The 26029-nt window shown below is 27.8% G+C and overlaps 1 protein-coding gene across 3 annotated transcripts in view; it reads left to right on the top strand.

Annotated features, from left to right (window-relative positions):
• Nucleotides 1-26029, top strand: part of Cbl (E3 ubiquitin-protein ligase CBL) — a 246952-nt gene that overhangs the window by 194208 nt on the left and 26715 nt on the right. For 2 of the 3 annotated variants that reach the window (XM_075356510.1, XM_075356508.1), the window contains exon 7: nt 16367-16447. The exons of the other annotated variant lie outside the window; for it this stretch is intronic. In XM_075356510.1, the coding sequence (XP_075212625.1) occupies nt 16367-16447 (81 nt within the window). The remainder of the gene's footprint in view (nt 1-16366; nt 16448-26029) is intronic. 3 annotated transcript variants of the gene reach the window in all.

Raw genomic sequence — 26029 nt, 5'->3', positions numbered from 1 at the left:
ACACAGAATGATGAACAATACTTGGTACTGTTAACGGTTTAGAATTTCAAGCCTGAGTATTAGAAGAGGTCTAAGCCTTCTTTGGTGAAGCCAAGTTATATATTGTACATTATGTAATTTCTTATGTAGAATAAGAATCAAAATTTAGCTAAAAAAAATCAACAATTAGTCAGTTTCTGAAAACGTTTACAGAGCTCCTCCCCTAGTTAGGCAGCTAAATTTATCATGTGTGGTGTAGACAGCCATGACACTGCCATTGGATTATAAAAGGTTCTTGTTTACAAAACAAACCATATGTTGTTTGGAATAGCTTTTAAAAGTAATAGTTTGTAATTGTCACGTAGTGTTTTCTGGGTTTTTAATGAGTGATTGACAAGATTTATGACTGAATTATGATACAGTAGTTCATCAAGGTCTTATCTCTTAATGCATGTAGTAAACATGTTTTCTTTATTAAACATACAAAATATCAGTAAAAAGCTTTCAAACACAAATTACCAGGAGCTAGGTTATGATCATCATGTATTATATATGATGATCATCATATATCATTATTTTTAATGATGATTAAAATGTGGGAGAATAGTGTTGTTATCACACAGTTTTGAATCATTTTCTTTAGCCAATGTCTTAAAAAGGCCAGAAAGAATATTGTGTTTTTAACACAAATAATCTTAGGTCTTTAATAATTTGAAAACATTTAGAAGTTTTCTTCTAATACTACTGAAATTTTGCTAAACCCTCTTCTAACCCTGAAGGCCCTACTATTCCTTTTAGAAAAATTATATATATTTTATTGTTTTTTCATGTTTTATGACCATATAAGATCACTTATCCAGGTTGCTTTGAAGGGACTGTTCGCCCCTTGCGATCCTCCCAGTACTTTTTCATACATTTTGATCTCCATGTGCCTTCTGGCGTTGAAAATGTTTGTGTTGTTAGTTTTATTTTTGAGTGTGAAGCGAGTGTTTTTGTCCTTGATTTTTTTCATTTAATTTTATCTTGTCTGTGGTGTGTATTGGTATAGGGCCAATTTCCTTCAGATCCTCTCTTATTTCTCTGATCCATCTGAATCCTGTCTTGGTGTTTTTTGAGCTGAGATTGTACTGCACCAGCTGTTTCTGAAGTCTCGAATTTTGCATTCTCATGACTTGTCCAAAGAACCCTAGTCTCCTCTTTTACGCATGGTGTCAGTGATGTGTTCTAACTCTTTGTTCATGACTTTGTTGGGTACAATCCACCACTGCCCGTTTTTCCGATACTTTTTGTTGATGCAGTTTCATCCAATTTTTCTTTTGATTTTCTGGAGTCTGTCGGTCTTTGATAGTTCGTTCAGGTGGAAGAGTGTTGCTGCTGCATATGTGGCTTCTGGTTTTATAACTGTGTTAAAATATCATATTTTTGCATTTATAGATGGGCATTTTTTACTGTAGGTGTACCAGGTTAATTTTTGTGCATTTGCTACTGTTTGTTTTTGTCTGGATTGAGGTTTTGTATTGAGTTTGTTTGTTATTATTTCTACAAGGTATTTAAATTGGGTTACTATTTTGACTTTATTACCATTTATGTTTACTTCTTCTAATTGTGTTAGTTTTTAGGGAATTATTTCTGCATTTTTTGAGTAACATTTTGAAGCCAGTTTTATTTGCAATATTTTAAGTTCTAATATCTGTGTTTTAGTTTTGTCGATATTGTTTGCTAGCAGTACCAAGTTGTCGACGAAACCAAGGCAGTTTGTTTTGATTTTTTTAGCTTATTTTTATTTTTGGAGGGCATTTTTTTTGGAACAACAGTAGGGAGAGCCCATCACTCTTGGGGTATTTCCTATTTTGATCTCAGATGGTTTCAAGAGTTTTTCTCTGAATTTCACTTTTAATTTGGTGTGTGTGAAAATCATGTTTATTAATTTGGGATGTAGTCTGAAATGGCTTAGAATTTTTAGTAGGGATTTTCTATGGATGCAGTTGTATGCTTTAAAAAAAAAAAACATTACCATGTCTCTGCTTTTTCTTCTTCTGTTGTAATCCATTATTAGCTTAAAACTCATAATCTGGTCTGGACAGCTCCTCCAGGGTCTGAAACCTCTCTGGTATTTTCCTAGTTCTTTCTTGAGCTGAGTTTCAGTCCTGTTGAGGATGATTCTTGAAAGAATTTTGTATGTTCTGTCTAGGAGTGAGATTCCCCTGTAGTTGTTAAGGGTCTGTTTTGTCTGTTTTTTTCATAGTGGGTGGATGAGGGCTGTTTTCTAGTGATCTGGTAGTTCTTCTTTGATCCAGGTGTTGACAAGCTGTTGACAAAAAGTGATTTTTGCTGGTCTTTCTGCTTGCTTCCAGATCTCTACAAAGGTCTGATCTTCTCCCACTGCTTTGTAATTTTTCATCTCACCAAGGGCTTGGTAGACTTCTTTTATTGTGGGAGGAGTGATGTTTTCTGGTGGTGGTGTTATTGTAGTGCTGATGTTGAAGTATACAAGTTCTATCACTTCTTTGCAATTTAGGAGTTTGTTGAAATTTTTTGGTAGGATTTCTGCATTGACTTTTATGTTATAGGTCAGATTATCATTCTAATACTTCATTAATAGGGTTAGGGGTTCGTATTTTTGGAGTTGTTTTGTATTTTTGTTGACTGTATTTTGTTGAATTCTTCTTCTACTGATTTCAGTGTGTCTTTACGGTGTTGTCTTTTTATTTTCCTTAGGGTTTGGGTGGTTTCTTTTCTTTATTTTGCTAAATTTCAGATGGATGTTTCTGATTTTTGGGATTGGTAGCCATGTTTGATGGTAGCCACCTTCTCCATTATTTTGTTGCTTTGCTGTTCCACCATTGATGCTTTTTACGGTGTTTATTGGGGACAAATCTTTTATGATTTGTTTAAGATTGATGACTAGGTCTTCGAGTTTTATGTGTGATTGTTATTTTTTCAGTTGCTTTTTGGTAATTTTCATTCTTGATTAGTAGGTAGAGTCTATTTTTCTTTTAGTTTCAGGGCTTTGTTTCGTTACTTTCTTTGGGGGAGTGAATTTAATTTTTATTTTGACTATGTAATGATCTGAGCCTGTGTCTGCTTCTCAGAGGACTTTTTCATTGTAGATCTCTTTGTAGTGGTGTTTGTGTCCATAAAGACATGATTTAGTTGTCTCCTCTTAGTTTATCTCCTTTAGTTACCTTCTAGCATTATCTCCATAATGTTAGTTATCTCCTTTAGTGTAGTCAGGGTGTTTCAGAATTGTGAGTTTTTTTAAGTATTCTCTTGAAATATTAGATTTTGAGATTATGGTTTGGATGAGGTTATGGTTTCTGCAGAGATTGATGAGCAAGTCTCTTCCATTATCATTTGTTGTCTTTTGGGGGACCTTTTCTGATGATGGGGCCTTTCCTCTTTCTCTGCCTAGTGAGCATAGAAATCTACAATTAGTTGTTTAACGTGATTTGTTGGGATGTTTTATATATATATATATATATATATATATATAATATATATATATATATATAATATATATATATATATAATATATGGTATGGTTGAGTAGGTCCAGAACTTTTCTGTTTCTTTATGGTCTTTTGGAGATTCGTTTTTATTATTAGTGGGGGAGTGGGCATTTATTATGGTTCAGATATTATTGGATGCTTTTTGGATGAGTCTTGAGACTCTTGGGGATTGTGATTTGATTCTTGTACGGAGATTATTTTGAGGCAGACCAGAAAGCCTGTTCCAAACTGTGGTATACTTTTCATCACTCTCTTTCCAGATATCCTTTTGTAGAGCCTGTCCCCTTGAGATTCCATGGCATCTTGGTCATTGTTTCTTATTTTCTGCAGTCTCATGATGAGAATTTTATGTTTGTGCATTAGGTTGGTCGGTTATTATTTTTTGTTTATCAGTCTGCATGAGTGAGTTTACATTGTATATGGAAATGTGGAAATGGGGGATTTACTTTGGTTAATTTTGAATTACGTGTTGTTCTCACTTGTGTGTGAGATTTTAGAGTATTCAATGATTCTAGTCGCGTGTTATTTTCTAACTGGCAGCCCACCGTATCCAAGTGCTGCCTTCTCTGAAATCTGGTGTTGATAGGTTCAGCCAGTGCAGTATTTTCTAAAAGACTTTTCATGGTTGACTATCATGGGATCTCCTATGGTGGGATGAGGTGCCAAGTTAGAACTCTAGATGCGATCTATTGGGGTATGACTTGATGATACATGAAGTTGTGAAGTTTGTTTAAATTCAGTTCACTGGACAAATTTCTCCTATTTGTTCTGGATATATCCACGCGCACCTCATGGAGGCTCTATCTGATTTTTGTTAAGTTGTTATTTTGTTGAAAAGTCCAATCCTAATCATTACGTCCATTTTATTGTTTATTTTATTCTTATAAAATATAGGTTCTTTCATTAAATTTTGTCCATCCTTTACTCATAATAAACCTACTGAACAGTTTTTGTGAAATTATGCTACTGCTATTACTACTAATTCCATGGCATTTACAAAATTTCTTTTCAATCTGTGAAATAAAAAAAAAAACCTTCTTAGACATCTTTTAATAGTCCTCAATTCTTATAAAGTGAAACCACATTGTTAAAATTACTTGTGTTGAAACTAATTTAAAATAAAATTACCTTGTTTATAAAGAACAAGAATTAAATAAAACTATTGAAATTTATGTTATAACAACAATAAACATTATTTATCATAAGATAATTAATGCATCTGCCGAGTCCTTTATTTATAATAATAATAAATAATTCACATCTCTACTTAAATATATATTTAAGTATTAAAGTTTAATGCTTAAATACATCATACTTAAATTACATATCTTAAATTAACAATACAATTTTACATCAATTGTTACCTGTTAAAAGGGTTCTTAAGAAAAAAAGGATGGTCATCTGTTCATAGTTCTAAACTAGTACATCTTGCTGATGTTTTGTATAACAGCGGATAGTAGCATTTGTGTGGGTGAAACCAACTTTCAAATGATTGTTACATTTCTGTTAGTTGCTACACCATACTGTTGGTAGACTGAAACTCTTGGCAATGGCATAGTCATCTTCAAGATTAAAATTGAATTCATCCCAGGGTCATTGGGTGATGAATTAAGTGATCTTTTCCACTGATCATTGAAATCCAACAATATGTTTAGATCTATGGATAATTTATATAAATATTTTGTAATGTAAGAATACTCAATTTATTTAGCATTAATTGATGCAAAAAACACTTTCTCCTGTAGCCTTATTCTTTCTCATTTTCTAGAGAATTCAAGGATTTATTAGATCAAAATGGGTTCATAATTTCATTATTCTGAATTAATGAAATAATTCTATCGATAAATACAGACATATTCAATAGACATTTATAAATACAGAATTAATTCTGTGGTTGAGGATAGATGTAATTATTGAAGTAAAAATTATTAAGTTGATTTTTATTTTATTTATCAGTTGAATTTATTTAAAAAAACATGTTTTCATTTATAAACTTAGATATCTATTAACTTATAAAAAAAAGTAAAAAGATATAGTAATTTAAATTTAATAGAAAAATTAAAAAAAAATTATTACTTGAAAAAACCTTGTTGGTTTTTATATATTTAAATTTTTATATAAAGAAGAATTTTGTTTAGATTGTAGGTTCTTATTAAATAGAATGTGATAAAGATTCTGTTGTTGGTCTGTATAAGAAACATAAAATTTTAACTAACTAATAAATTCTGAATATGAATATTGTTATTTAAAATATTTTACAAAATAACAAGACATTAACTGATCTGCAGACTTTTAAGGACAAAATATTGAAAAGCAATCTTAGGGTATTAGTCATGAGTGTTAAATAACAATAACCAATGGACTTATTTGAATTGAGCTTTCTCAGAAATTTATTTTGAACACTTTCAGTCTTCTTGATGAAAGGATTATCATTCTAAAGCTGCATATTCTAATTTATTTCTAAGTATGGGTGTAGTATAATTGTAATATAATATTGATATCATTATAAGGCTTACAATTAACAAAAGAAAAAACCAAGTGATCTATCATTATTACACTAGATAAATGGATTTAAAATAAAAACGAAACAGAATCCACCATGAGCTGTACTAATTACGTTATCAAGCTTTTCATCATGTATTTTATAATTGTATGTATTATTAAATGCAAAAATTTAATTTTATAACCAGCATTAGTTATTGAAATTACATCATTAACGCTTAGATTTCTCCAAGATAAAGATTTTCTCTTTTATAAAGATAATTAAATGATAAATTATTTAATCATTTAAATCATATAAATAATTTACTTAATCATTTAATTAAATGATAAAGATAATTCTTGAAGATAAAAATATCTTTTATAGATAAGATAAGACTCCAGTGTTATACCATTTTAAAAAAATGAGAACAAAAAAATATTCCTGATTGGTTGTTAGACGAGTCCTTTTGAATATTTTAACTATATTTTATAAATGGACTTATATATGTTCATATATATATATATATATATATATATATATTCATGTTTATGATTTGTTTCAGAATAAAAACCTGTTTTTCTGCTGTCACAAGGTTCATTAAAAATTGTAACTGTTAAAAATTTGCATTATCTTTTCATGGTTCTATAATAAATCATAATATCTTTAATAATAATAATATGTTGATCTCCTTGGCAGAGTAAGAGCATCCCTGATTTTCACCTGGAGGTTCCAAGTTTGAATTCCAGTCAGGCTTGGCATTTTTCACACATTAAAAATCTCAAAATCATGCATCACTAACTGTTGTTGGATATCATCCTATTGTTGTATAAATAATCTTCTATTTATTTATTAGAAAGATTTCTTATTCTGAAGAGCAGAATTTCAGCAGAGACTTAAGTTTTAATAGCTAATAGATTAAAATTTACAATAAAACTTAACATTTGATAAATTATAATGAAATAAAGATTTGCAGGAGTATTTATTTGAAGTATATTAAACCTATAGGTATTGCTTGTAAGTAATGTATGAAAAAAATCCTTTATTAAAGTTGCAATATCTACCTTTTTTTGTGATTTATATTGCATATAACATTTTAAACTCTGAAAGTTTTTTTTTAAATACAATAATTCTTAATATATTATTTTCATTTCATGATTTTTTTAGGGTTCTTTTATTATTTGTGTTAAAAGTTTTTTTTTAAATTTTTTTGTCATGGAATTTATTTTACTTTTGAGTAGGCTGAATCTATTTAAGCAGCAGCAACTATCCTGGTTATAATTTTAAATTACATCAATCAAGATGAATTTTTGTTGTTTATCTGGAAGGTTCCAATTCAAATCTAGTCAGAGTTGACATTTCTAATACTTGGCAAATATTTTATATCATTATTTTTCTACTGTGAACAAACTTTTATTGAATTAACCATTAATTTAAAAAAAAAAAAAAATATAATCTAAAACATGAAATTAAATGCTACTAATAAAATTATATGATAACTTGGTACTTAAATTAAAGAATGTACTCATAATTACCATTACTGAAATTAACTTTCTAGACTTTGTGCAAAAAAGTAATGATTAAATTCTTTCTCCAGCGTAAAGCCTTAATTTATATTTGTGCTTAGATTAGATTTTTATATGGAAAATTTACATACTTCTGCTAAAGCAGAAGTTTGAAGTTAATTGTACTTTTTAAACTAAGTTGTTTTTTACGTTGCCTGGTAAGGAAATTAGTAACTTCTAAAGTTAACCAAAATGATCTTTATTTATTTGCACTATTGATTAACAGCTTGTCAAGTTCAGTGGTTTAAACTCTTCATTAATTATTTTAATAGCACTTATATCTTTATAAGTATTTTTATCTTTTATCCTCTTGTCATTAGTGTTTTTCTAGTGCACTATTTTTTAATCAAGAGGGTCAGTTCAGTGATCTGTTAAAAGTTCAATAAGTTAGAAGTATTTAAAACTAAACAAAAATGATTTTCTTGTTTGATTAAGGTTCTTACTTTTACATACAGCATGATTATTTTTTTTTTAAACTTGTAGTATTTTTAATACAGTTGTACTGAATTCATTTACTTGATGAAAGGAATGTGTTCCCTATTGAGAAGTGCTCTTAACTGAAGAAAAAGTAATGTGAAAAAGTGAATATTATTGAAATATTTAATAACATATTCTGTTCGTCGGATGCATTTTGATAAAATATTTATTAATTTTGAATTTGTTAAACTGTTTAAATTATTTGTATTTTAAGTTATTACAAAAGTTATTCTTTAAAGCTACATACAGAAGTCTATTTTTTATGAAATGACACTTCATTAGAATGAATTTGTATGCTACTGTAAAATTTGTTGATGACTAAAGATGCAAAATGTGGTTGTAGAACAAAATAATGCATATCAAAAAGTTGGAATCTCTAAAATTAATAAAATAAGCTTTTCTTTAAAAAAAATTATAAAGTGGATGTAAAAAATCATATTAAAAAGTAAAAAGAAGAAATAATTCATTCTTCTATTGTTAAGTAGTTGATAGATTTATAATTTGGCTCCAATTTCTTAAAATCAAAAGTTAAAGTAAAGTTAACAAATAATTTTTTACTTTTACTGCAGCACATTTTGAAGGCAGTTAATATTTTTTTTTAGAAAGGCTATATAACTTTACATTTTTTTAATTTTGTTTAAAGTTTTTATGAGCAAATGCTGTTATATGCCAAAATCACTTGCTCAAAAATGTAAAGGCAAGAAATTTTCATGATAAAAATAAGAAAAGAAATGCAGAGAGATGGTCCAAAGAGACTACTTTTCGAGTGGAAATTAAGGACCTTTTTCAAATGCAGGTTGTACTTGGTAATGTTCTGATTTTTCAACGTAATTTTATTTACTTTTTATTATTTTTACTTTCCAAGCTGTATAATTATACTTTTTTAATTTTAAAAAAGGAATTTTTGAAAAATTCTTAAAGGATGTTTGTATGTTGGCCTATTTTTTGCTTGATACTTCCAGTTCAAGACCCAATTGGAACAAATTGGATGCAATTTGGCATGACTTCTGGGCTTTGGTGTCTTAATTTTGTTCACAATCAGTCAAGGGGGCAGAAGTTACAGAATTTATGATTTCTGCATTCCAAAATTTTTACTAACAGTGAAGATAATTTTTTTCATATATTTTAATGCCCATAGGTGGTAGGTAAGATAAAGTCACCATAAAGTAACAGCGAGCTTGGAGTGATGATGATTACTACCCAACATAAGTTGGATCATGTTTATGCTACTAAGAGATGACTAATCATGGTGTGCCAATGTTTCAGAGAACAATAGTGTAGCAGTGATGTGCTGGTTGGTCATCCAAGCTCACTGTTTCGTGGCAGCTACTGTACTTTGCGATGCTGTTCAATCTTACCCTTTAACTCCCATAAAGTTTTTTCTTTTTTGTTGTTTCTGGAATCTAATTCACATTATTGTAGTAATTAAATTATTACTGAATAGAGTATGTTACTTCGATTTTGTATTTGGTCAATTTCATTCAGGTTTGGGAGATAATAAGCCTAATATTTTTTTGCTTTTCTTCATCAGTTATTATTTTCCATAATAGTTTCATATTGAATGAACCAATTTTTATAAAATTCATTAAGATTAGTGCTGATTACAAGTTATTAATACCATTTTATTTTCTTGCAATCGTTCAAGGTGGTGGAATGATATGGCCACCATACGTACCATAGCCAGAGTTGCATCACTCTTTGCTGACTTTTTATCTTACATTTCTCCAATAATTTAATTGACTTTTTGTTTGAAAATACTTTGAATATCAAAATATTAGGCTGCTAGATGTCATTATGGTACAATAATACAATAACTACAAAAAAAAAAAATTTACAAATCGCTTATATAATTTGAGTAGTTTTTCATTTGAAAGATCTTCGATGTGGAAAAACTTATAGCATTGCTACCAGAGGAACTATCCCCACAAAATAAATAAAAAAACTAGGAAATAGGTCCATTTAATGAACAGTAAGGATGGATACATAAAAAAAATATAGGCTGAACTGAGAACCTTCTCCTTTTATTAAAGTTGGTTAAAAAAAGCATAAGTTTTACAATCAATTTTAAGAAAAAATGAAAATAAAAGATTAAAAAATGAGGAGCAGGAAGCAGAATATTATAAATATGTTCCCCAGTGAAGAGGTTTGCAGCATTATTTTCTTGAGTAATTTGTCAAATTGTTGTTTAATCATTCTTATGCAGTTTCTACATAATACATTCAAGGGTAAGTTCTTTTAATGACATTTGTAAAGCGCCAATGTTTATTTATTTCTTCAAGATAACACATTGATTTCTTAGTGGATGCATTTTTTTATCTATATTTATTTATATATCTGATTATACAAAAAAATTCAAATTTTTTAAGTACAGAGCAAGATTTTTTCATGATGACATCCTGCCAACCTTAATACACCTATTATAGAATAAATATTTAGTAAAGTTTGTTTATTTTATACTGAATTTAATGAATTGAAATCTACCATGAAATTGAATTAATAAGTGAAGATCAAAATAAAGTACAAAACAGAACTATCGATGTTTTAATTGATCCTTGAAAAATGTAGACCATACAAAAATATTTTATTCTATTACTAATATTGGACATTAGTGTGATTGTTGGATATTATTAAGAAGGCTCTTGCTGTATAGTCCTGTGTTTTTTTTTTTTTAATATTTTTCAAATTCATTTGTAAGGTGTCCAGTAAGAAAATGATAAAGGATAATTTTATTGAAAGCCAACATACAACTAAGATTTCTTATGACTGAGAAAGGCGTGATGTGTATAGTAGTAGTAGTAGAATGGTTCCAGATACAAACGTTTTGCTTAAAGATGGGATAAAACATATCGTAAAGTATATAATACACAACTGCTGAGAAACAGACTATCAATTGTGGGTGACTTCAAGAGCAGGTTGAATCAGCAGTGGACAGATCACGTATTGGTGGTGTAGGAATGAATACCATACACTCCATCTCCTCTTGTAAGAAAAAAGCCACCAGCTACCATTTTGAAATTGAAAATTTTGAAAAATTGTTACATATACTTTGTTCAAAGTATAAAATATTCAAAGTAAATGTTCAAAGTAAATAAATATTCCAATTAAATATTTGTTGATATAAATAACTTCTTGGTTTAGCTGTTTGCTACTAGACCAGTTAGAAGTTTGGTTTAGCTACTGTAAATGTGTGAATTTGGTTTGGTTTGGTTTAGCTACTGTAAATGTATGAATTTGTTGTTAATCACAGTTTTTCAAGAAATTTCCAAGTGCAGGCTTAGTAAGTGTATTACAATAATATCTTGCTTTACCTAAATATATTTAGGAATTATTATCTTTTTAATTCAATAGGATATTTGGAACCCAACTCTGGTTATTTCTTGGTTAAATTTTTTACATATTCAAATTTTCTGTTTTATTTTGTTTTGAACAAAGAAAAATAAAAGTATAAGAAAAGAAAGTAAATAAAGTGCTAAGCTTTTCATCATTATTAAATATTTATTATGCTTGTAAATATATTATCAGCTGAAGTATATCATTTCTTGCAGCTCTCTCAAAAAGGTCAGAACAAGTTTTCAAGCTATAAATGTGGGCTAGATGTTAATGCCCACAAGTATGAATCTTGTTGGAAGATATTTAGAAAATGAATAACATTGACATATACTTATGTTTATATTTATAAATGTGCAATGCACTAAAAGGAGTAGTCAATTATTGGTTGAGAAAAAACGTTACTATGCTTCTGTTGCCGTTTTCCAATAAATTATTTATTGAATTATTTTTAAAAAATCTTCCCACTAATTTATTTAAAATACAATAAAAAGATTTTCTTTTTCAGAAACAATATTACTCTATATATACTAATTAAAAATTTTTAAAAACCTTGAATTTTTTGCATCCCTTTCAACATATACATAAGTAAATGCTCAAATAATTTTAAATGTTTATTAACTTGGACTTCAGATCACATCTATTTTTTTATTTTATAATTAGTTTTACATTTTGTGATGCTGCTCTGATCAAGGTTTTACCATTGTTTTTCTTGATGTATCATGGCAAATTGTGAGGTAGTTATGTTTTTATTTGAAAAATTACTATCTACCTATTCCTGGTGTGATCTATATAATAGAATATGACATACTGATGAGAATAAAAGTTGGATTCAAATATTAGTAAAATATTAGCTATGCGTGCTATGAATTTTTTGTACGAGTAAATTGGAATTTTCTTATTATCATTAAAATATATCTGTCTGTTTCCTAAAGGTATAAAGATATAAATTATTGTTGAAAAAACACAAAACAGTGGACAGAGGGAAAATGAAGCAAGATATGGCATTTATCCTTGTAAAAATTTTTTATTGGATGCCTTGAATCAGTCTCTTAAGTCTGGCCAATACCTCTTGGGTAACCTGTACAAATACAGTGTAACCTCGTTGTAATGCGGTTATTGGGGGACTTATGTGACAACCGCGTTATAGGCCAACTGTGTTATTTCGAGAAGTAAATTTTAAATCACAAAGGGGATCAATTAAAAAAATAAGCAAAAAATTAAACAATAATGGTTTAATAGAAAAAGCCAATACAGTATAATGTGTACTTACATAGAAACAAGTTAAGTGCAGAAGATAAAATATTTTTTCAGATATTTTTTGGGGGACAGGTTATAATCCGCGTTACATCTGAATCCGTGGTATATCAAGCCACATTATAGTGGGGCTGTACTGTATGCACTTAAAAGTTGAAAGTGCTGGTATCATCACAAGGTGTCATTAGTATTATTCAGACTGCAGAAATAATCTGGTATTTACAACATAAATCTTTAAAAAAATCTCTAACATTTTTTTTCAATCTAGATATTTTTTGGATGTAAATATGGTTTATTTGTATTAAATATGTAAGCATTTTAAATATTTATTTAAGATATTAAGCTATTCTTAATGAGCCTAATGTTCGCGTTAAAATATTGCTCTTCAAAATGTTTCTAGCCACTGGGCCGGTCTAGTTGTTGCAAATGAGTTGTTTTTTCAGAGTCAAAGGTTCTGAGGTTCAAATCCTATTAAAAGTTAGTTGCTTTTATACGGATTTGAACATTAGACAGCAGATACCAGTGTACTTTGGTGGTTGGGGTTCAATTAACCGCATGTTTCAGGAATGGTCAGACTATGTCTGTACAAGACTACACTTCATTTACATGTCATACATATCATCCTCATGCCATTGGGTTGTAGGGGTGTTGCTTATTGTTCACTAGTTTGACAGATTGTAACGTACACATTAGGAAAAAAAAATTCCTTTAGAGCCTAATTTAATAAACATTCTTTGTATTTATTGGCAGATTACTTACTCTCATTTGATGTAAAAGATATTGCAAAAGAAAATTAAATCAAATTGAAAAAAATTATTAAAAAAAATAAAATTAGTCATAGTTCTTTATTGATAATGTAGATGGAGTTCATTCATGGTGGCAATTGTCAGTTAACAATTATTATAATAGAACTTGCATTCACGCATAGTAATTAGTAATTTAGTACAATAACTATCATTGTAATTTTAAGAAATCCTACTCAAATGTGCAATTCATTCTAATAATAGTACATAATCACTCTCATGTATAAATAGTACAATGTATAATACACGTATAATAGTATTTAGTTATGTATATAATCAAGAGCAATTACTATTAACTTGCATTATAAATATCTTTTATTCTGATCAGTACATAATAATACATTATGTATATTACGTGATGAATTCATAGATACTTTATTCCATGGATAAAAAAAGAATCTGTTCCAGCATTTGTTTGGGTGGATCAGGAACTGCTATAAAACGTTGATCAGAGCAGCATCTCAAAATACTTATATAAAGTAAGAAACAGATATAATTATTTTAGATATAAACATATTAAATAATGTTAAGGTAAAAAATTTAATGTATAAAATTAATTGAAAATAAATCGCAGTTCAGAAGGCATTAATGAAAATTATTTGAGCACTTATTTATATGTACATGTTAAATTAATGGAGAAAATTTAGGGTTTCTTTATTAGTATTACTTAAAAATTCATTGAAAGAGTAATATTGTTTCTGTAAAATAAAATCTTTTAATTGTATTTTAAATAAATTGGAGGGATGATTTTTTAAAAATGTTCTGGTAATTTATTAAAAATAGCAACAAAAGTATTATAAAGCTCTTTTTGTAAGTCAAAGTATTGTATTGAGTTACATGAAAACAGTTAAGGTTTGATAGAAATGAATATTGTTAGTTTTTAAGAATAAGTGACTTTTCTTTTTAGCAAAGAATTGCATGTTTTATTTTCTAAACATTTTACAATATAGACTGAAAATATAACATATTAAATATATTAGTTTTCTCCCATATTTAAAAATACTAAATGATCTCTTATTGATGTGGCCCTGAATCTCTGTTAATGTTACCTTCATAATGGCATATTTGTTAAGAGTGTATTACTTATTTACTAAATAATTGTAAACTGATCATATTACAAGTAATTTAATAATTAAATGTAATTTTAGTAATTTAATATTTTTATTTGATTTTTCAAATTAAATATATATATCGTTAGTAATTTAAAAAAAAGAAGATATATATCAAAAACATTTTACGATGCTCCATTTTAAAAGATATTTATCTTTGTAACTTCTTGTTACCTGTTTTTTATTTAGAACCCTTATTGATTAAACATTTTTGTGTAGTCTATAAATTGGAGTGTCCTTATTAAAAATTATAGATTAGCTAGGTATTCATTCACGATGTCGGATATCTTTTCCATATGCACCTAGCTAGAATTGTTATTTTAATGAGGAAAGTCTGTTTAGAACAAGCATTTTTTTCTCTTGTGATCAAAAAATCTCAATCCTCTTCACAAAATCAAATTTAGGACCAAATATGATGAATGAATAACTTTCATAGCAAGTGCATATAGTGTATGTTTTACGTTATACATGTCTAACTTTTTTTTTATGTACAATGTATCAATTCTTAGATTTAATTCTATTCAAGTTTAATTATTCTATTAATTTTATTTTATTTCGTAATGTACGAATTCAATTGATGATAAAACATTAATCTGTCCTTCTATGTATTTTCCTAATTTGTTAATTGTAACTATTGGATTTTTAACTTAAAATACTATTAACACATACTAACTCAACATTTATTTTCAGTGATACGCATGATGAATTTTGATAAAAATTGCTCAAAAACAAATTTGTTGAGTTTTATTTAGAGTGTATCCTTAAATGACTTTTATAAAGTTCTATAGTGCTGCTTGTTGAGCCAGTTAAAAATCATGTTAACTGGGTATAATTGTATTAAAATCAATGCTTAATATGATCATAAAGCTAACATGCAATGTGATTAATAAGAAAATATGGGAAGGCCTAAGATATTAAGGAAATGAAATAAATTTTAAAGATAAGGAAATGTTACTGTAACGTGTTATTGAACTTAAAGTTAGAGCATAACAATATTAAAAAGTTAGGATGACAGAACAATAACATTCTAATTTTATGATCAATCAACTTCTGACTTTGATCATATGAGATGGATGGTGCCTGATAAATATTAAATCATCAAAGTTATTCGGTAAAATATTATATCCAGTCTGAGTTATGTGTTTAATATATTATTTTTGTAAAAATATAAAATTATAGCACAGAGAAAAAACAAATGGCTATGAACTCAACTCACTTGAACAGTATAATATTTACAAAACACTAATATCAAACTAAGATTATGCAGTACACAAATTCAACTCAGAATAGAAAACTATTTGACTGAATTCTAAAGGAGTTATGCAACTATGTTGAAATGGAAACTAATGATATCAGCGATGTAGGAATTGAATAAAGCTCTAAAAAATCTCTGAAGGCACACAATATTAGAAAGCGAGTCATTTTATTTACATTTGTTTTTCAAGACCTGTGTCTCGATCTTGCTTAAATTTTTTTGTAATAAAGATGCATGTCATTGGTGTTTAATGTCTAATACTGAATGCTCACTGTAATTTTTTTTTAATCATCCTATTTTAAAAATAATTTTATTACAGTACTTGAGAATTTCATCTCAATGTGTATTTTTTGTTGTTTTTTTGTCTAAATGTGTCACTATTACGTTTTAAAATTTATCAAGTAAGCTTATTGCTAACTTTGAAAAAGAATATATAAATTTTTTGTAAAAAAATAATATTTTGTGTTTTAAAATTAAAATAATGTACCATACTTTGGAATATATATTATATCACTGCAAAGAATTTTTTATATTTTACTGTGGTAGAGCTTTTTATGTACTGATTGTTAAGTGTTTTATTAAATGGTGTGTGTGTGTGTGTGTTAGGACCTGATTAATTGGAACTGCAATACAAGCTGTCTACAAGCATTAACATTGTCACCTCACTCGGAGTCCAGTGATTCTTTGGTCAGTGTTAAAGAAAATAATTTATGAAGCTAATTTTAAAATTAATTAGTTACCATTATTTTACCAGTTATAAATGTATAATTGCCTGTAATATTATTTCAGATATCTTATTTTTATTTTGAGCTTAATTAGATATTTCTTATCTTTTATTTTTCATGCAGTTATGGACATATATTAATTTCTTTTATTTTTTAAAGGAACATCATAAATCTAAAGAAAAACTATAAGGTTAGACAAATTAAATGATTCTATTATTAAACGTTTACAGTATTACATTATGGTGTGTTAACCTATTTTACTCATAATGCATATATAAATTATCAAAATAAAAAATTAAGATTATTAGCTGTAGACAACTAAATTTTTTTTATTTTAATTCATATAGTAATACCTTATTTTCTTAAATATCTTTATTAGAATATACCTTTTGCTTTATTTTACAATATTGATAGTGTGATATTAGTAAAATTTAAGAAAAATACTAAATAGGATAGAAGTCATTTTCCCAATTACTTATAAGAAAACAATGAATAGAAGAGTCTAAAAAAGTTTTTTATTACTTTATTTCTTATCCAATACACATTAGAGGAAGTGTTAAAAATAACACCTTCTGCCCGTAAGCATTCTTGGCAATGCTTTACCACCAAATTATTCATTTTTTCCAATAAAGTTTTTCATCGATTTAGAAAATCAGTCAACTGTGCAATCAACAACTTAGATGGTTCAGGAAAAAAATACATCTTTGATGATTCACTAATATAAAAAATTCAATGGATCAGATCATATGAATGTGGTAACCATTCATTTGCTTCTTGATGTAAACATCCATCCAGGAAAAGGTTTATTGAGGTAGTCTAATTTAAAGACACAGTAAGAAGATCTTACATCCAAATACAGAGGTGGCCAGTTCAAGAAAAGGATTATAAATAGCTTGATCATAACATCTCATGATAGAAATATCTCCATGAACCCAATTATGACAGTTTACTTGGTCATTTGATTTGAAGCATGGTTCATCAGACCGTATCACTGAGCTAGAGAAGAGACGATCTGTGTCATATTGTATAATAAATTCCTCACAAAATTCCACTCTTCTGTTTCATCTTTTCGTGAAGATATTGGCTGATAACACAGTTTTATTTAGGATCAGTTCTTTATTTCAGTTTCTTTAGAATCTTTTGTAATTTTGGTCTGAGTATTTCTGTAACAGTTAGCTATTAGATGAATCATTACTAATCACTACAGGAGTTGTTTATTTTTTTTTAGAATTTGGCTAGTTCCAGAATTAATTATCATTGGGCACCTCCAATTGCTCTTATATTTTCAGATTTTTATTAAGCTTGTGTAAATGTTTGGTAGTGGAGAATTCTTCATGAATGGCAGGATTAACCTTATTATTTTACCACTAACACTGAAGCATAAAGATTCATTCTTGTTTTGTATTTTTGAGCAACCTTGTTTAATGAACTGAGCAATAAATGAACAGTAATTATGTCAGCCGATTACTACCAATTTACACTGCAAATCCCAATTTTTCACCTGTACCAGAAAGTTACAGAATTTAAAGCGGCGAAATAGAATTAACTGACCTAATCAAACATGAATATCAATAAATAAATAGTAAAATGCACTGAAATTCACTTTGTATGAAATATAAGAACTTTACAATTTATCTTAGAACAATAAATTTAGCTTGATGGTAATTTTTAATTATTTGCTTATCTTTGTTATTTATTTATTTATATTATGAGCATAAATTTGTAAACTGTCATTTAGAATTCTCTCTTATTAGAACTACCACTTTGTTTAGATATCAGAAAATTACCCACAGACAAAAACTATCCAGTTAATGACATAGCAATTCAGTTAAGCTATGTTAATTTTTCTGTAAATAAAAATAATAATATTGAGTAACTGGGATATTTATTGTAAGTTCACGATGAACTTAGACAAAAATATTTTAATTATGTATATTTATGAAATAAAAATTTTTAATCATTTGTACAGTACATTAAGTTATAGTGAAACTAGAAACCCTAACAAATTTATTGTAAACAATTCTAGATGAAATATCCATTGGTTAAAATTGACAGTGTTGCTCTAGGTATCATTTATTTTTCATCCTTGTGCAAACTAATTTATAAAAGATTTCACTGATTTACTAAAATATCCTAAAAAAATCACTAAACAAAAAAATTGTTAATATTCAGTATTCCCAACCTTGGCCTTTATTTTTAACTCACGTTTATTTGATATTGATTCATTTAATTTTTTACGTATATTTTTTATGATAATCTTTGAGAAATAAACATAAATCATAGCTGAAATAAGATTTTTTTTTAATGGTAATCTTACTTCATAAGCTAGTTGACTTCTGCCCCAAGATGCCCAGTTGGGTTCATAAAATTTAATACCAGCCAGAATTTGCCCCCTTATAAACCCTCCCATGATGACTACAGTATAGTAAACATGACAGAACAATGAAGAAAAACATGCATTATCAAATGTTATGAATGCAGCATCAACTGTCACCTTGGTAGTTTACAGGCTACTCTCCTGCTACCGACATTTTGTTATGGGTTTTGAAAAACATTTAGTGCTGTTTATGTACTGGAATTCTCAGTTGCCAATGAAATTCTGCTGCGCACTCAGCAAACCTGCTCTTGGATATGTAATCCAACCCTATGGCTCAATTCCTAGCAACAAAACTTTGTTGAGAATAGACTCAAGTTGGGCTTATTTTAAATACAAGATGATCAAAATGCACACCTGACCTCAGCAAACTTACATGAAAGGGAGCTGCTCCACTGATAAGCAACCAACCATAGGGTTCTGACTTGGCCTAGGGTCACATGCTATGCAACATGGTACCCAGGTCTAATCTGTACTGCAGTGACCACCATCCACAATCAGATCCAAATATGAGATGATCTCAGAAGAGCAGGACTGACCCTGGGTTTTAAAGTGCAGTCTTCCTGCTTATTCTTAATAAAAATGGTTACCACTGTTACCAAAACTAAAATACCATGTTCATTCATAAATTATGTAACTATTTTGAATTCATAACCTTAACCAAGATTTGACTGATGAATAAGCACCATTCGGTTTGAAATAAATTTAATTCAGGAACAATATATTGTATGCAAATATAAATACATTTTACACTTTTCATCATGCCATTCACAGGGAAAAGGGCATGTTGAACCTCGCATAATTAAAAAAAATTTAAGATATGATTTATGATCCACTGAAACATTTTAATAATTTGATCCTTGGGTATGCTGATTTCTTATTCTTGAACAAAAAATGGTTTTTATAGAGACCATAACCTTTTTCTAGTCCTGAACTATTAAATTATATTTTTTTACTTTTGAAGTATTTTTTCATCATGTTAAATGATATTTATTTATTGGTCTTCTAGTTTTTAGCCAGCTTCCAAGAGTTGTGCCAAAAGTTCTATCATGTCATGTTTACCAATACCAATAGTAGTTTTAGTGAATAGTATAATAGTTTTTTTAGTGAATAGTATTTTTTTTTGTAAACTAAATGTTAATTTTAGAAAGATTTATTTCACTATTTCTGCAAAGAAATGTATTGTTTCTAACATTTTATCTGCTTTCTCGCAATATTCTTTCCCTGACATGTTGAGATTGAACCAGTCTTGTAATTTTTTATTTTATAATAAAAATCGCCTTATTTTGTAAAAATGTTACTGATTACACCTACAGTTTTCATTGTGTACAGTTTTCACCAACAGTTTCTCATTGTGTAAGAGAGTGATTTTGGAAAATAATGAGAAATCATCTTTTTCTTTATATCAAATCCTTTTTTAAAGTAAATAAATAAACAGAACATAAAAGATTAAATTTCTCTCCTTGTTCTCATTAATCTGAAGGAGGGTGTAACTGAATCATCCAGTATTCCTCTAAGTATCTGTCATCTTTTGTTACCTAGAAGGAAACCGTCAAATTTTAAACAACATTTAAAAGGTTTAAAATAAATTTTTGTGGCTACTTAAATCTATTTCCCTTGAAATCTTTTGCTAAAATGCATTCCCTATTATTTCTCATAAATTACTTTTCCACTAGAGATGAACCCCTGTTTGAAATGTCAGAAAGCATTATTGTAAAATTTGTTTAAAATTGTGTCCACTTTAATCTTTTTTTAACATTAAATTTTTCTTTAAATGTATCCTCAGGAAAAAATAACACAGAAAAATATTCTCCACAAAGATAGAATGGATTCCTGTTTTGAATTAAAAAACAATTTTTAGTCATCTTGTTTCAAATTTTATTTTGTATTTTCTTTTTGAATTGTTTTGCTAATCTGCACCTGAGTGTATAAAAGAGAACCTTTGTGGGATCCACTTAAAAATTTCCTATAAAGGTATTATCTGTAAAGTTGTTTTAAATTTTTTTTACTGTTTTGTTTTTGTCTCTTAAAAATCTTTTATATCCTGCTTCAGTAAATGTAAAAAAAAACGTGACCTCCAGTTAGGTGTTTAAAGCCAATCAATATTTTAAACTTCAAAATATACTCCTTACTGGATATTTTGGGCTTTAATTTTTCTTTTGCTAATATTTTTACTTAGCAAATTTTGAGTGAGTAAATATAAGTAAAGTATATTATTCATCAAAAAGAAGCATGACTTCATGTAAATAAGATTTCAATCAGTTGTGTTAAATTTATATTGCATGTGTTGTATTCATATGAGAATTTGGCTTTTCTTACATGATACCCATATTAATATAAATTAAGATAGTGTAAACATGTTTTTAATGATTAATTCACCACACGGTTGTGAATTTATGTGCAGAATGATGTATTAAACTTTTTCTGTGCAAAAAAATGGTAAGCCTGATCAGGATTTGAATGAAAAACTTTCAGAATGAAACGCTGAGGTGCTGTCATTCTGTTGTGAAGGTTGGAGATTTGTTTATTTTTGTACAAAATATGAAAAAATTTGTTTTCAGAAATTTACAGAAAAAAACTATGTTAATGTATTTGCCATCTGTCTACTGGTAAGCTTATCTTTTTGTAATTAAACAGAGCATTCTTATTCCTGATTCAAGCTTATGCTATTCAGCTCTTCAAAAATGTACTTAGTGGCATCAGACCCTAATGGTATAAAGATTTTTTTGCTATTTCTTTCTTTAATATATCATGGGTTAAATTTTTTACAACTTTTGTCTGAAACATTTTTTTATACTTCAACTTTTTTTTTCAGTTTTTCTTTGAAAAGGGTATAGTGGCAATTTATTACACATTTTGGTTCCCCTAATATTCACTGTATTCAATTTTTAAGCATAATTTAAAAAAAAAATGTTACTTTATTCTTCCGTTTATGTATTTCCGTATTTCTACTTATTGCTATATTAAAATAAATGTACACATGCCTATTGAAATTCACCTCAGGAATCTCTGTTCTTCAGTTAAAGTGTTGTTATTATTATGTGTGCACTGACTGAAATACATTTGAGTTGATATATAAATGTAAAATTATGTTTTTACAATTATTATTAATTAGTAATAACTGTACTTATATTGCAATGATCATCATAAAGACAATGATTAATATGTGTCATGTGTTTATTTTGTGCATAACTGAACTTAGCAAAATGCAATGTGACAAATGCTTACTTAACATATCCAAGATCATCTATAATTTAGTTTCAACTGGGAATTTTGTTTTAAATTTTTGCCTTTTCTCTTTTTATTATTGTTTTACTGAATGCTTTTAATGTTTTTAAAATGATATTGAATGCTATGAGAATCTCATGAACTGGATTACACTCAGAATTCATTTATATTATTCTTTGTATAAAATTGTACTACTTATACATATTTTTTCAGTAGCTGTGTGAAGTTAAATTTTGTCAAATCCTCCAGTGGTGCTTTTTAATGGTTGCTTTTTTGTTAGAGTATAATTAATAAATAAAAATGTTATGTGTACTATTGTTATCAGTCTAGTAACTTGAATTATGGAAGGCATCTGAAAAATTCACAAATTTTCTTCTTCCAGAAGACTAAAAATCCTTTGATAAAAATAACTTAAAAATCAAATAGTCATATGTTTCTATTTATCAGCTTTTTCTAATTTCAAAACTATAAATTTTATTTAAAATTGTAAATTATTAGTTTTACATATCAAATAAATTTATTAAACAGGCTTTTTAAAACTCACATCATAACACTTTCAGTGAATTGCTGGTATCTTGGACTGGTAATAATATTTTCACCCTGGTCTCAGCTATTTATTGCCAGCATTTTGTTTTTAGTAAATAGAGATGTATTTAGAATTTGGTCAGAAAGTTTATTTGATTTGAACTGTGTTTATTCATTTAGTATGTCATAAAAATGTGTATATTTCATTATATTCAAGCATGTTAAGAATGTCTTTTTTATGTATCTATTAGAATGTAGGGCTATAATGAATAGTAAACCCTTAAATAACTGCTTAGCTGTGAAACACTAAAAAAAATTAAATTTAGTGTTGGTCCTACCTCAAAACAATTATTTTTTGTACATGAGACCACCACACCTTCAGGTCCATGGGGGTGCAACTCAGAAATTTTAAATGGACATTGTGACATATTTTAAAGAGCATTGAAAAACATTATTTAAGAGGTACTGCAGACAACCTTTAAAAAAATATTAAAACACTGCTATTTTAGTTAGAATTGTCATAGCCTAATTTTTTTTAAATCAAAATGTTTGTTTTCAATGGCCTTTAAATAATGTATTTAACATTTTGACGCTTCCAAAATTTCAAAATTTTTGAGTTGCTCCACATGGATGCTTGAAGGTTTGGTTGTTCTAATACTGAAAAATTGATGCTCTGAGATAGGAGTGTTTACTAAAGTTCCTTTTTTTCATGTTTATGATGTAAACTTACATAAATTTACTTTGTTAATACTCGATATTATCATGTCCACAAAAAGGGACCATATCTTAATGTACTTAAACTTTTAAAATATAAACATACAGCAATGAAATATATAAACAATATTTTGAAATATATATACAATACACAAAATATAAATAGATATTCACTAAATGGATAGACACAATTCAAACACTCTTTCTGATCATGTTTTGAATTATGTCTGTTGATAAAAAAAACAATCTGTAATGTCAGCTAATGCTGGCAGAACAACAGTGCTAGCCTCTGAAGGTGGCTGTAAGAGTGACTGAAAACATTACTTTTTGTAAGTTTTAAATTTTATAGATTCGGTTTGGTTTTTTGTTTAAAAATGTAGATATTATGTTACTGTCATTGCTAACTGTCATGGATTGATAACTGTCATAGCAAACTTATATATATATAATATAAAAGTATAAAATGCTCTTGTTTATTTTAATTGCATTATTTGATTTGAATTAACTTAAGTTTTGTTGTTGTTTTTATGACTAATATAAATAAAGTCATAACTCTAATTTTTATAGTCAGTTATAAATTAATTACAGTTGACCCATTGTTGACCTATAAACCAGTTGCTTCAACTGGTTTATAGAGATCAAAAGTATAGTCAGGCTCATTAGGCAAATAGGATAATTACAAAATTATTTTACTTTCTCTTGATATAGCTTTCATTTATTTTTATTTTGGCTCTGATTCATTACCTTTTTTTTACTTGTTACTTGTAAAGTGACAATCATTAAGAAATTATTTTAAAGATAATTTCAATTTTTTTAAAGATGTACATCTTGTGGAATAAAAATTATCTTGTAATGGTGTTCATGTCTGATTTAATTAACTGTGGTACCTTAATAATTAATACTTTTTTAAGAATTTTTAACGAAAGAAACTTTTAACAAAATGTAAAAATTGATTCTTATTTCTCAGCTTAAAATTACAAGCTCTGAAAAATCATATATCCATTCCTTAACACATTTTTTCTAATTTAATTAAAAATATTTCTAGTCTGTATTATTTTGATTTATTTTTTGTGGATAAAAAGATAATGTTATATATAAACAAATTTAAATTAATGTTAAAATGTGGCGATGTACCTTATGCAGAAAGGAATACAGCTGCAGTAAGTTCTCTGTCAGTGGAAAAAACACAGACATTCATTTAACTCTACTCTGAAAAAATATGTTTAGCTGTTTCTTACATTGTACAAATGCACACATATGTATCTATGTAAGTGTTTTCATGACTGTTTTATGTATGGATGTTTTTTTTGATTAATTTATTTTTATTTGTATATAAATATATGTATAAATTGATGTATTTTTATTTTCATTACTTGAAAATGTAAAAAATGAGGTACATGGTTTTTTTTAAAAAAAAATTTGAGGAAAAAAGGAATGATTTGGTATTGATAAGGTTAAGTATTAATGCTATTTAGAAGTCTCTCATCTAAGTAGACTGGATAAGTCTATTTTGGCATGGAAAGCAAGAAGTGTAGATTTCTGTGTTTCACATATTTACAGAGATCTTTTAGATCATTACTGAAATAGAGTAATAAAGCTGTTTTTTTTTCAATTTAGTAAATTATAAGCAAAAAATGTATAAGTTGTTTATTAGTGTGAGATTAAAATATTGTTATTTGGTGTAGTTGATGTTTAAAATACATTAAACAGATATTTAAAAAAAGTATTATCGAACATGAAGTACAATCAGATTTTAAGTTGATGAGAATCTAATTTTGCAGTGCTCAGTACTCTTGATTTTGAAGTGCATATTCTAATCAGTTTGATTAAACTATATGAGTAGATACCGAGACATGGAACAGGGACTGAATAAAATAATTTAAAGGTTTAATTGTTGTCTGAGGTTTAGTTTTTAATCAGTAGTGATGTATTTCAAACAGTATTATGAGTATTTATTTCACATATTTTTGTCCAAGGTTGTTAATGATTAAAATTATTTAAACTGATCAATTTTTTAATTTACCAACTGAACCAAATTGATTTAATACTAGTTTTTAAAACACATCATAATGTTTTCAGTTGACCCACTGGGTTTGTCTAATGGTGAACACAATTTTCCAAATCAGCTGAATTGGAAGTTGAGAGTTCCAGCTTTCAAGTCCTATTAAAGGCAGTTACTTTTATATGGATTTGAATACTAGATCATAGATGCTGGTGTTCTTTGGTGGTAGGGTTTCAATTAACCGCACATCTCAGGAATGGTTGAACTGAGACTGTACAAGACTACACTTCATTTACCCTCATACATATCATCCTCATTCATCTCTGAAGTAATACCTGAACGGTAATTCCTGATGGCTAAACAGGAAAAGGAAGTGTTTTCAGTTGTTCTAGTGGCTCCTTCTTCATTGTTTAGAAGTCACAGAAAAGCAACTGGAAGTGTAAAACTATTATTAAATGAAATACATTTTATACTAAGATTGTCATAATTTTTATATTGAGTACATTTATTACATTTTTTAGCTTCATCATAATGAAATCACTTGTTAATGTGTGTTGGATATATTCACAGTGAGGTTTGAAAAACACATCAGTAGGTGATTTAGTTATGACAAAGTTAAGAAAGGTACATGAATATTACAATATGGGTTTTAAAAGTTCTATTTTAATAAGTTTGGTTTGGTTTTAAAATATTGATAGTTT

This window comes from Lycorma delicatula, chromosome 2, assembly GCF_047948215.1.
Source record: "Lycorma delicatula isolate Av1 chromosome 2, ASM4794821v1, whole genome shotgun sequence".
Taxonomy (NCBI): domain Eukaryota; kingdom Metazoa; phylum Arthropoda; class Insecta; order Hemiptera; family Fulgoridae; genus Lycorma; species Lycorma delicatula.
This window is presented reverse-complemented; position numbering and strand designations above follow the sequence as displayed.